The sequence below is a fragment of the Eleginops maclovinus genome, chromosome 20, assembly GCF_036324505.1.
Source record: "Eleginops maclovinus isolate JMC-PN-2008 ecotype Puerto Natales chromosome 20, JC_Emac_rtc_rv5, whole genome shotgun sequence".
Taxonomy (NCBI): Eukaryota; Metazoa; Chordata; class Actinopteri; order Perciformes; family Eleginopidae; genus Eleginops; species Eleginops maclovinus.
This window is the reverse complement of record NC_086368.1, coordinates 12,596,324-12,608,886: the sequence shown is the minus strand read 5'-3', so window position 1 is coordinate 12,608,886 and position 12,563 is coordinate 12,596,324. Positions and strand designations below refer to the sequence as shown.

General features: G+C 39.4%; 1 protein-coding gene across 2 annotated transcripts; it reads left to right on the top strand.

The window, feature by feature from the left end:
- Positions 1-615: 615 nt before the first annotated feature.
- LOC134883192 (SH3 and cysteine-rich domain-containing protein 3-like) lies at positions 616-8,367 on the top strand. 2 transcript variants are annotated; one of them, XM_063911448.1, is made up of 13 exons: positions 616-782; positions 1,609-1,690; positions 2,001-2,079; positions 3,531-3,684; positions 3,789-3,886; positions 4,038-4,119; positions 4,514-4,611; positions 4,877-4,937; positions 5,192-5,241; positions 5,346-5,449; positions 5,602-5,653; positions 6,228-6,365; positions 7,764-8,367. In XM_063911448.1, exons 2-13 carry the CDS (start codon positions 1,674-1,676, stop codon positions 7,860-7,862), a joined length of 1,032 nt encoding a protein of 343 aa, XP_063767518.1. In that variant the 5' UTR covers positions 616-782; positions 1,609-1,673; the 3' UTR covers positions 7,863-8,367. The 2 variants fall into 2 exon arrangements, with proteins under 2 accessions (XP_063767518.1, XP_063767517.1); XM_063911447.1 differs by having other exon boundaries at positions 4,514-4,617.
- The last annotated feature ends 4,196 nt before the right edge of the window (positions 8,368-12,563 follow it).

Genomic DNA, 12,563 nt, shown 5'->3' with positions numbered 1-12,563 from the left:
GATAAAAGTGGGAAGCCCTCAAAAATGTTCCAACTAAAGACATTCCTCACATGTTATGCTGTAAAATCAGGGAATACGATTCTAGAAAATCATAAAGGCTCCTTAATTTATCTCTTTTAAACATAGATTTGATACATTTTTGTCAACTAATTATATTTTTCCCAGCTATAAATCTGACCTCTTACAAGTAATTATAACTTTTGTGAATGAGATACTTACTAAAGTTACTAAACATGTTATTCATATTTGGTAGAAAATCATGTTCATCTACTACATCTACGACAAGATTTCTCTTTCAAAACTGACAACATATATGAGGTGCTCAAATTGTTTGGGAGTGTGACAATATTTAACATGACGCTTTAATATGCTGTGAGTGAAGCAACAGAACTGAGCAGAGCTTCTCAGCTTCAGTAGTGCTCAGCTGTCCCAAGCAATCACACACACACACACACACACACACACACACATATACACACACACACACACACACACACACACATACACACACACACACACACACACACACACACACACACACACACACACACACACACACACACACACACACACACACACACACACACACACACATCCACCCACCCACAGGGCATTACTCATCCCACCTGTCGGAGTCTTATTTAGAAAGCTGAGCATGCAAAGGACTGATCAACAAGGCTGGCAGAAAACGCTAGAAAAAGTCCAGGGAAGTTTGAAACTTCAGGGATTCCTCTGTTAGAAACAATCTGACTTTAAGAAGACGTGGAATTTCCAGTTTCACGGTCAGTTGTATGAACGATCTCCCCCCCACCCTCTTTTTTAACCTTTTACTAACACTCACTGCTAGTGTTGGATCACAGAATGTTTTTTGTTTATGTAATTTAACATGAATAGAACTGATTCCCAACCTGGGGATTGGGGGTGTATCCTTTTCTATGATATTCACATGACCTTTATCTCAGGATTGAAGTTATTTAGGAGAAAAACCTAAATGAATACATTTGTAAAGTTTGGATCACTATTTTTGTTCCAATGTAAGGACATACGGTAAGGAAAACCTGAGCAAAAGATTTCTTTACAGAGCCTTCATAAAAAAACAGCCTTGTCATGCAAAAGAAAAGTAAAAAGCTGAGGAACCAAAGAGATGAAGAACAATGGCCAAGCCCAGGGAGTAGAAATGCCTAATTTGTACTAACTTCATTCAAATGGCTTTTTTCACACAAACTTTTTGCAGTTATTGTGTTGAGTTTTTGGATACATTGGACAGTTAATCACTTTTTCTGTACAGAAGCTAATAATAAGATAATATGAAATATGTTATTGGTTGTCGGGTTAGTTATCAAAAGAAAGGGTCCATTGTAAGGTAAGGAGCCACTGATGTAGAGCAACCACAGAAGGTGGAACCCTCTAAACTGGAATGTGTGGATATGTTTGCTTTACATCTTATAACAGGTCATGAGAAAGCCTGTTTAACTTTTCTCCATCCATTGATCATTTATTTTAAGTCAAGCTGAAATAAGTCGCTTTAATATCAGATACTTACAGGGATTTCAGAGGACACTGTTTGTGGAATCACAGAAACAGTGATGCTTTGTGTTTTGTTGACAGTGCCATCTGCTGGTCCAGACTCTGAATATCTGGAGGAACTAAACCTCAACTGACCAAAAGACACCATGTCGAACTACGACTTGTAAGTTGTGGATATGTGGATAACCGTTACAAAAGGACACATTGTAAAGTAGGGATTTTTAGGAGTTTTCAGGCAAGTATCCCTATGTGTAGTCTTTATAAGGTAACATTAAATCTCATGTAAATATACATACACCAACACAAAACAGGAATGTAAGAAACCCTTAAAACCCCCCGGAAAAAAACCCAGAATGTGACTTCTAGGGCATTCAATGACACAGTCAGACCACCGTGAAATGTAAACCACATATTTGTCTTTTGCGTTTAAACATTTACTTCTCTATGTGAAATTTGATACCCGATGATGACAGGATGGATGACAAGAACTCTGTGGATATTCATGACGATCCCCCTCCCCCTGATAATGTGATGAAAGAGGAGGACAACACGGTGAGACATTCAATATCCTCAACATACCATGTGGTACACACACATGAAGGAGCTGTTTACTGTTTATACACGCCAAGAAACTGTACGTAAATGTGACATTGCATTGGTAAATTTGAATGTCTGATCATCAACATTGAAGCTGATGCTTTATCCAAAACACTGGTTGAATACAATTTAAAATAACCAAAAAGAAAACTGATTTCTGTTTTATTGTTTATGTACTTTTAGTGGACATTGGATTAAGCACCATTGTTTATAGTTTATTTTCAAATCCATACACTTTCTTTAGTCGAAATTATCACTTTTCTAAATCCATTACATTTGTTAATTTGTATTTATTTGTTTTGTTATCACTCAAATGTTTGGACAGATATCATGTCCCCTGTTTTAAAGCTCTCTTGATTTGTGAAATATAGCCAAAGTGGGTTTGAATAAATCGACTCTAAGCTGAGATATACTGAGACAGTGTGGGAGGTTTGTTTAGGATTTCTGACAGCTAAACAGAGTTGCAGATTGATGGCGCTGTAATGTGTGAACTGTGCCGGGTATTATCAGGTATTACAGTTTAAATCCACAGCCGGCGGCCACAGGACGCCGCTAATCCTGCCAGGGATGGAGAGGCAGAGCCAGTGCAGCCTGTCAGGCGTCCCTCTGAGTGTGTGCATGTGTGTGTACACATCATTGGATGTGTGTTTGACATCCGTATGGCTCTGTTTGACTAGTCTGTAGTATATTTAGGAGTAGGTAGCAATGTGGAGCTTTGTTACATTCAGATGGGGATTCTGTCTGGCTCTGGTGAGAGCTATTTTGAGATCTACATAAGTCTCTCCCACCTGTGGATTGATTGTGTTTGTGTGTGTGTGTGTGTGTGTGTGTGTGTGTGTGTGTGTGTGTGCGTGTGCGTGTGCGTGTGCGTGTGCGTGTGCGTGCGTGCGTGTGGGTGTAGGTGTGGGTATGGGTTTGGGTGTGGGTGTAGGTGTGGGTATGGGTGTGGGTGTGGGTGTGGGTGTGGGTGTGTGAATTCATTATTCACAGCTCTGACTCTGGCTGATATCATACAGTTTGTGAGGACAGACACCAGACAGCCTACATATGACTCAGTCCGCAGGGTGCTTCAGTATAATAGCATCATTCTTTGTTGTGGGTTGTGCAGGCTACTAAGACTGATGAATAAGTAATAAGGCAAATGTAGGACAATAGTAAACAGTTCAATGAAATCCTAAAACTGAATCATTCATGAAGAATTCATCTTTCTTTTCCCCGGCTTTGCATGATTGAAGCCACAGATAAATGGCCCATAGGCTTTTTGACATTTTCCATTGCTGGCTGCTGTTACACTAAATCTAAGTTCATTGTGTTTGTGTTATGTTATGTACACGTTAAACACTGTACATGTATGACCCATATAATTCTTCTCTGTTGTGTTGATATTCAACCCTTTCCTTTCCTAGGTCTATTTCATCTATGATGAGGAGGTAGAGGTGGAAGAAAAAGAGGAACCTCCCATAGAACCAGTGAAACCAGTCAACGACAGTCCTCACAAGTTTAAGGACCATTACTGCAAGAAGCCAAAGTTCTGTGACGTCTGTGCTCGCATGATAGTTTGTACGTCCACCTCTCTTCCTTTGTTGTATGACAAAAAATGTTGGACTCCATTGCATATTGATCTATCATGATGTCATTTTGCTTGACCTTGTTTTTCTCTTCAGTAAACAATAAGTTTGCATTGCGATGTAAGAACTGCAAAACCAACATCCATCACCAGTGTCAGTCCTATGTGGAGTACCAGAAGTGTTTTGGCAAAATTGTGAGTTTATGGAATGATATGGGCTTTAATTCAAAAATGCCCTGTAGCTAATTTCCCTTTAGATATTCTCTCCTCTCCTCTCCTCTCCTCTCCTCTCCTCTCCTCTCCTCTCCTCTCCTCTCCTCTCCTCTCCTCTCCTCTCCTCTCTCAGCCTCCAGGTTTCAGGAGAGCATACAGTTCTCCTCTGTACAGCACTCAGCAGAATGCCACAATCTCACAGCTGCTGCCCTTTTGTGAGTTCAACTTGTTTACATTTCTTACAGCTAAATGAACCATTTTTGTTTTGCTTAATCTTATTTTGTAAATATGCTTCAACAGGTAGAAGTATTTCCCTGATCAGATGTTGCAAAAGCACAAACACTTTTGGATCAATCTTTTAATTTTGACCTCCTACTCATTAATATTAAGTCATGTATTTGAATTATTATCAGAAAAATGGAAGTATCAATCCAAACTCACTAATAACATACAGACTAAGATCGCTGGAGTAAAACATCCCTGTATTAAGTCCGTCACTGCAGTCACACTAAAGCTGATTCTACTTAAATATATTTTTTTAGAACTGCATACTCGTCTGAATTTGTGTTTTCTCTTTATGTTTATGGATCAATGGTATTTGATGCGCAGCACAGTCAAACCGCACCGACCCAGTGTTTGAGACGCTGCGTATCGGTGTGATCATGGCCAACAAGGAGCGTAAAAAGGGGTCAGAGGAGAAGAAGAATGTCAGTGTAAATGCACTAACAAGTATATTTGTATTGTATCTTTTCGTAGACATTAATGTCAAAGTGCTTTACTCAATGTTTAACATATCATCTACAGTACATCTACACTGCGACATTGCTGCTTTTTAAAAAAAGATCTGAGTACTTTGTTGACTACTGTCTACTGTGTTAACTAGTTCACTACACTTTGATTTACGAGTATCCCTGGTGTGTTATGGTATATTTTTTATAATGTTTTATGTAATGTTTATCTTAAATTGTTTAGATAATGATGATGGACGATGATGAGTCTCAGCCTAAACAGGAGGGTGAAGAAGTCGAAGAAGGTGAGTGAGAGCTGAAGAGTTTTCAACATTGGAAAGTTTTTTTTTTTCCATATTTGAAAGAAATGTTGCTGTGATAAATCAATGAAAAAAAACAAAACACATTCCATTTAGTTTCTTCAGATTTTGGCCTTTAGCTAGTTTTTGGGGAGTTGATGTAATGTTAATGTTTAACAACCACATACTGTAAATAGAATCAAATGATTACATTAAATGATTTGTTTGTTTGTCTAATTTGTATTCTTGTGATGTACCAGCAAACACAGAAGGAGACACAAGAGGAGACAAGGCTCCTGTAGATGACAAGGTATGAACATGTGTCAATGCATGATGATAACAACAACAATGATGTAAATGAAAACTAAACTATGATACTTTGTTAAGGCAGCACTTTGTGTTTTTGTTGATCAGAATAAAAAGCTTAATGTAGGGAAGATCGGCGTGTTCAGTCAGGCTCACTACTACCTGGCTCTGTACCGCTTCAAAGCCATAGAGAAGGACGACCTGGACGTTCAGTAAGCCATCCCGCCCCAACTCGCTTACTTCGTCTCACAGTGTCTGTAAAGCACTTCTTTGTTCTTTTTACCCTGAGTGTCTCACTGTCACCAAACATAGTTTTTTAAATCTTTTCAATATTTAAATATTTAATATCCTGTGTGTTCCCAAGTGCCGGTGACCGCATCACAGTGATAGATGACTCCAATGAGGAATGGTGGAAGGTGAGTCCTAGATTTGTTTTCTCATTTTCTTCAGGGTGTTGTTTTTTTTTTTTACTTTACAGAAACTCCTCAATCACTTTATTATCAGTTTGGTAGATTTTGCTCATACTCCAGGATTTTGTTTTTGAAGAAAGAAGTGGATTTAAAGAGGTGTGAAAATAGTGAAAAGTTAAACTGTGATATATAGATCTGCAGCTTTGCAAGATGCTAAGTTTTGACCTTTGATACTTTACAGTGATACTTGAAAAAAAGTTTAAAACATACATTTAGAATTTGCAGTTTCTCAACTTCAGCCACACTTGTATTTCAGTCACCCTGGTCTGTATGGTTAACTAGCCTTTTTCTTTGAATGAACATCAAAGTATGTAGGCTGCGCCATACAGTACACTGTCTATCTACACCTGATTAGATAGACAGTGTACTTACAGTCCTGACATTGGTCTTTGCTCTCAGGTCACTCAGGTTTCAAAGCTACAATGAGCAACATGTTCATGTTTAAATTGAGCCACCAAAGAACACTAAATTAGAAACTGGGGGCGGCACCTTGTCACTGTAAAAGCTTTCAATCCACCAGGGGAAGATCAGAGAGAGAACCGGCTTCTTCCCGGCCAACTATATCATCCGAGTGCGAGCAGGAGAGGGGGTCTACACTGTCACACGCTCCTTTGTCGGCAACAAGGAGATAGGCCAAATCACTCTGAAGAAAGACCAGGTTAACACACACACACACACACACACACACACACACACACACACACACACACACACACATACATCCACATCCACGCACGCACGCACACCCGCACGCACACACACAACCACACACACACACACACACACACACACACGATTAGATCACCTTACCAAATATGCCTCCTATGAATAAATTTAATCCCAGTATCCCTAAACTGAACACACTAAAATAAAGATATAAGAGATTGAAATATATTGTGTATATCTATGAAATACGTTGTTTGAGGACAGTTTATCCTCATAAGTACAGTAACCCAGCCCACCAACACACTTACATGCGGCCTAAAATACTGTGTGACCAGTTCTCAGATAAATTCTCTATAGATTGTTTGCTTAATTAAGTCAAACTTATTCCAGTGTTTTGCATAGACTGGAACGTTTTGGAGTTGTATAAGCCTTAATAATTAATAAACACAATGATCCAAAGGAGGAAATCAAAAATAGCAAACACAGTAGTCATACAGTTCTTCACACAAGGGTTTTAAAACAGTTAAAAACAAAAACAACATGCTGCTTTTCAGTTCAATTAATTCCACATTTTCTAGATATTCAGTTAGATACAGACATAGTTTGTTGACATGATGAATATAAAATCATGATTAGACAAGCACACAATCTCTCACACACACACACACACACACACACACACACACACACACACACACACACACACACACACACACACACACACACACACACACAGGATGTGTGACATGGAGAGACAGATGTTGACTGCTTTGGGTTTAATGGCTGACATCTATAACAGTGTGGAACTTCACAGCTGTCTTGATGTAACCCTGGCCGTAAATTGTCGGCACATTCACTTTAAATTCTTGTTCCTCTGTTGTAGACTTGATCTTCCATACATAATTGCTTTAACAAATCTGCAAATCAAAATAAGTTAAGAGAGTTTAGAAACAAATCCAGAATTTTAAAGTGCACGCTCTTCAAAATCTGTCTTCACGTTTTTCTCCAACTGCAGCTTAAGCAAGAGTAGCTTAAAGCAAAACCCCATATGTAAATCAATTTTGGTCAAATCTTTTTTTTATTATCGGTCTGTCAGATTGTACAAATCCCCCTACTGTTTGCTTACATCCAGTGACATAGTTCCCCTAAAATGGCTCCAAACATGTTCTACATTTCTGTTCTTTATTGCCATTTGTTGAATGTGTTCTGCATTCATAAATATTTCACTTAACTGTTACATTACAGTTACATTTTTGCTCAAAATTCTTGTGTCAATAGATTTGTAATTGATATGTACTGTAGCGAGAAAAAAACACATCAAGCCTACACTTGCAAGACATATTTAAGAAATGTCCCAGTCTAAGTGTGTTTGCTGTGTGTGCATTCTCAGATTGTAGTAAAGAAAGGTGAGGAGGTTAACGGCTACCTGAAAGTCAGCACAGGACGGAAGCTCGGCTTCTTCCCCTTCAACCTGCTGCAGGAGATCTGAGGAGGAGGGCGGCATCACACAATCCCTCAGTCAACTTTCATCTCAGTTTCATCACCTGCTCTGGCTGACACACTAGTTTTCTTCCAAAGACTTGAATCTTGATTTCATCAACCTTTTTTTTTTTATGTTAATCGCACAACCTGACAAGGCCTGTGTAAACTGCAATACAATCCTGATGAATTTACTCAGCGTGCGAAGAGCCATCTATTAAAAAGGGAGATTAATAACGAAGTAAAAGTTTAAAAGGTCTAGTCTTTAAAAACTTATATCACTGTCAGCAAGACTGTGCAGCACACAGGTCACTTTCACTCATTTATTTTAAGGCTTATTTTGTATTTCAGATATATTCTGACGACATTACTGAAAGTTATTTTTTATATTCCAGGACATGCTTTATTGGGGAGCTCTTGTTTTTAAGTTTTTTTTAATTGCAATTTTTGTTAACCATACTGTGTATTAAGCATGTTTTTGTGATGACAATAAAAGGAGGATGTTGTTAAAGCTCTTTCTCATCGTCATGGAGTCACTGAGCCTTTCCCTGAAGAATCTGAGGCTTCGTAGTTGGATTATTTGGTTGGGCTGCTGTTCCTTTTTAACAGTTACTTTACATTAATATTTTACACACTATTGTAAATGTAAAAAGAGAATGTATTCTAAACCAGAGTTCTGCAAACTGGACACACATTTGTAGGCACAGAATTATAATAAATAATATGCATGCTGCTGTTAGTATGGACGAGACAGTAGGTATTTTCCCATTCACCATCAATGAGATGAATTGCACTGGACTCAGTTCCCTGTAGCTTTTAAACAATGTTAAATGTGACATTTGATCAAACGTATCACCGCACAAGCATCTAGAATTAGGTACCTTCTTGTGAAAATAACAGCCCTTTCAGACATTAAATGTGTTTTGTTATACAGTACAGAAACAAAGAGGTGAATATGTGCTGTATTTCTGAGCCATTTCTGTTTTTGGAGTCATTTATAGTGGATGAAGGAAAGCTTTTATTTTATGTATCATTTTGTTTCTCAATTCAAATGAGACATAGGCATTTCCAGAACTTCAAAAGGATGCAGAGCTATTTTCTGAAGCTACCCTGAGTGCAGTGTAATTATCCTTAGGAAACACTGTGGGGATGGCTCGCTATGTAAAGGGACTGCTCAGTCTTCAGGTATGCAGGGAATGGCATCTGCAGGTCCAAAGAGACATTCCACTAGTGGCTGCAGGCCTGGATAACATGACAGCGAGACAGACAGACACAGGTTCACTTTTATTTTTCACATGCATATCTATTTTCCCTTTTTATCTTGCGTTCTGATTGTTGTTAATACAATATGTTCTTTAGTTCTTGTGCATTTGCTGCGTCACTGCTGTAGGTTAGATTCCCCCTTTGTTTCTGTTTGTTTTGTTCTCTCCCTGGTTTCCTCTATCATTCTTTCAACGTTCACTTTTGGATGCAGATGATGAGTTGCCTGGTCACGTCTCCTTCCTCCTCTGTTGTCTGTCAAAGGAAAAAGGGAACTAGCGTGGCCCAGGCAGGTAGCGCTGCCAGGCTCCAGCAATCCTCTGATAGGACAACAGGGCACCCCTTCAGACATGGGTCATTTCCTCCTGGGAAACAGCCTCTGCGTCATGCCGCTGTGGACCCAGGGACCGCGTTGGAAGATATCACAGCTGCCATGTTGTCAAACCCGACCTCCTGACCCTGCCACTCCAGAGGAGGGTTGCCAAAATGTTTGCGGACTGGGTGGGTGGATGATTTTATACGAGTGTGTGTGTCTGTGTAAGCGGGTGCACTGATGAGAGGTTGAGGGCATTGAGTGGGGTGACGGTCTGATGCTGTGACAATGAATCTGTTCAATTCAAGAGAATTTCATTTTCATTGTGGACACCACATCAAGAGCCAAACATAGAGTCCAGCTGTAGTTAAACTTGTATGTATTTGCTCAGGTTTATATCAAACAATGACACAAACATAACATTGAACAGTTAAAAAAGGTTCATAACCTCAACGTAAATAATAAAGCACTCATTTTTGCAGTGCACAAATCCTCAATAACAAATTTAATGTGGAAACAAATTGAAACTCAATCTAAATTGAAGTCATAAGAAGACTTTGCATGTGTAAAAGCAACACATATCGCAACAATATACTACACACTGAAAACAAAGTGTGGTCCGGAGACACAGTGATCATGCAATGATGACTTTACCCAACAGAGGTCCCCATTGCCCCATTTAGAGCCTACATTCGTATTGTGAATAATAGTTGTGAAGGGAATGTGGGGGCTTTCCAGGCCAAAAGATCTCACGCTGGCAAATATGAAGAAATCATTTTATGTTAATGATAGTGTGGTTTTAAAAGAATGTGCAGAGGTGCTGGAATAATTATTTTGGTCACTAGAAAACATGATAAATCCCATATATCGTGTTTATGTGATTTTGTGCCTTTATAATATAATGCAGACTTTTTAATTAGTTCTCATCACTATCTGTGGTACTCCACAGAGATCACATAACAGTTAAAAGCTTGATAATTCCCTCTCCTTTATCCATGATACCAAGTTGTTAATGATCACACCCATGGGTGCAGTTTGAGGCACACAGCTGGTTACTCTCCATGCATATCAGACATCTTCTTGAATGCATAATTTGCAGCAGGTTTGCACAGCATTAAAAGGCAATACAACTTTGTGAGGTGTCGAACTGCACTTATGGATGTGTAGAATGTGGCGCATCCATTTTTAAGAGTGCAGGCTCTGCATCATCCCATTGACCCACGGTGTTCAGAATCACATTTAGCATCCAGTCGAATAGAAAATCCATCTTCTCCTCCGCCAGCCGCTGAGAAATGTAGCAATGTGTGAGGAGAAATAATAACATAAACTATATTAGAGATCCTCTTTGCCTAGCAGAGAAGGTATTGATTTTTTGAGAAATATTTCAGAAAGTCTGTTCCATGGGCCAATGCTTAAGCTGCCTCTTTTATAACTCCTCAAAGCAACATAACAGCATTTTAGGCCTTTTATGAAGCTTACGGACCTGATTTATTTTTAGGATGGTTTTATTCTTCTTGATCTCTGTCTGTCTCACTTTTTGAGACACAAATGTGTGTAAGTGTGCATAGGAGAGTATCAAATCTCATATTTCCTGACATAACCTCTGAAGCATTAGATTAAATCCTTTACATGATCCTTCAAGAATAACATCCATTTTATTTCCATCCACTTTTCATTGAGGCGCCAAAATTCAATTATTTGATCTGATTTGTATGATTATTAATCTCCCTTACTCAAACATTCAAAATGACTTTGCATTTTCATGTGTCTTTTTTAAAGTAGGATTGTAATGAGGTATGGTGATAGTGGAAGATTTGCTCCTTGCAGGGCAGGGGTCAGAGTCAAAGACTTGATGGACAGGTAGAGGGATGGAAACTGTTTCCTGTCTGTCACTATTTTACAATTCACAGTGTTTATAGGCATCGGCCAAAATGACATCGCAGTTGCAGACAGTGAACAGTGTGTTTCAAGGTTTCAAGGTTTTATTGGTCATATGCACAGCATATACAACGTATATGTTGGCAATGAAAATCTTATGTCCCATGCTCCTCCAACAACTCAACATACATGGTGCCAATAAGATAAATAAAATAGTGCAAAAAGAGAGAAGAATATTTACAATAACAACAATAAAGATTTGAGGATGTGAAATATATACATATGTGGAATACATTGAAAGTATTTAAATACTTTACATTGTTGAATGAGGAGGTATGGACAGATGCATATATTACGTATAACAGATGTATATGGCAGATATGTATAATATATAGATATGTGTACTATAAACAGATATGTATGGCAGATGTGTATAATATATATATATATGTATGTATGTGTGTACTATAAACAGATGTGAGTAGACATTCGCAGAGGTCAGGAGTTCAGCAGGCTTATAGCCTGTGGTATAAAACTGTCCCTGAGTCTGGTGGTCTTGGTCCGGATGCTGCGGTACCGTCTGCCAGACGGCAGCAGACAGAACAGATTGTTGCTGGGGTGATGGGGGTCCTTTAATATCCTACCGGCCTTCTTCCTACACCGCTGGGTGTAGAGGTCCTCCATGGATGGCAGCTCCGTCCTGGTGATGTGCTGAGCAGTTTTCAACACCCTCTGTAGAGTCTTACGGTTGAGGGCAGTGCAACTGCCATACCAGGAGGTGATGCAGCGAGTCAGGATACTCTCGATGGTGCACCTGTAGAAGTTGCAGAGTATCCTGGAGTCCATGTTGAACTTCCGCAGCCTGCGGAGGAAGAAGAGCCACTGTCGAGCCGTCTTGGATATATGTGTGCGTGTGCGTGTGTGTGTGTGTGTGTGTGTGTGTGTGTGTGTGTGTGTGTGTTTGTGTGTGTGTTTGTAGGCAGAAAGACAGAAAATGCTGGTGTATAAGTCTCATTTCATGCTTGTGCAAGAATAAATTAAAGATAGTGACGACACATACACAAACAAAAACACACACACTCAAACACACCAAGAGAAAGACAAGTTTACTGAGTGAGTCCCAAGGCCCAGAGAGAGATTGAGGAAGAAAAAGGAGGGAGGGAGGGAGGGAGGGAAAAAAGGCTGGAGAGAAGACTGCAGGGTTGGAACCAATTAGGACAGGAGAGGATCCCTCCACCTGCACTGCGGGGCCCCCGGGGG

Excerpts from the sequence above, each read along its gene's own strand:
- LOC134883192 (XM_063911447.1), top strand. Across the intron at positions 4,938-5,191 it reads GGGTGAAGAAGTCGAAGAAG|CAAACACAGAAGGAGACACA; the intron begins GTGAGTGAGAGC and ends GTGATGTACCAG. Across the intron at positions 5,654-6,227 it reads CCAATGAGGAATGGTGGAAG|GGGAAGATCAGAGAGAGAAC; the intron begins GTGAGTCCTAGA and ends TCAATCCACCAG.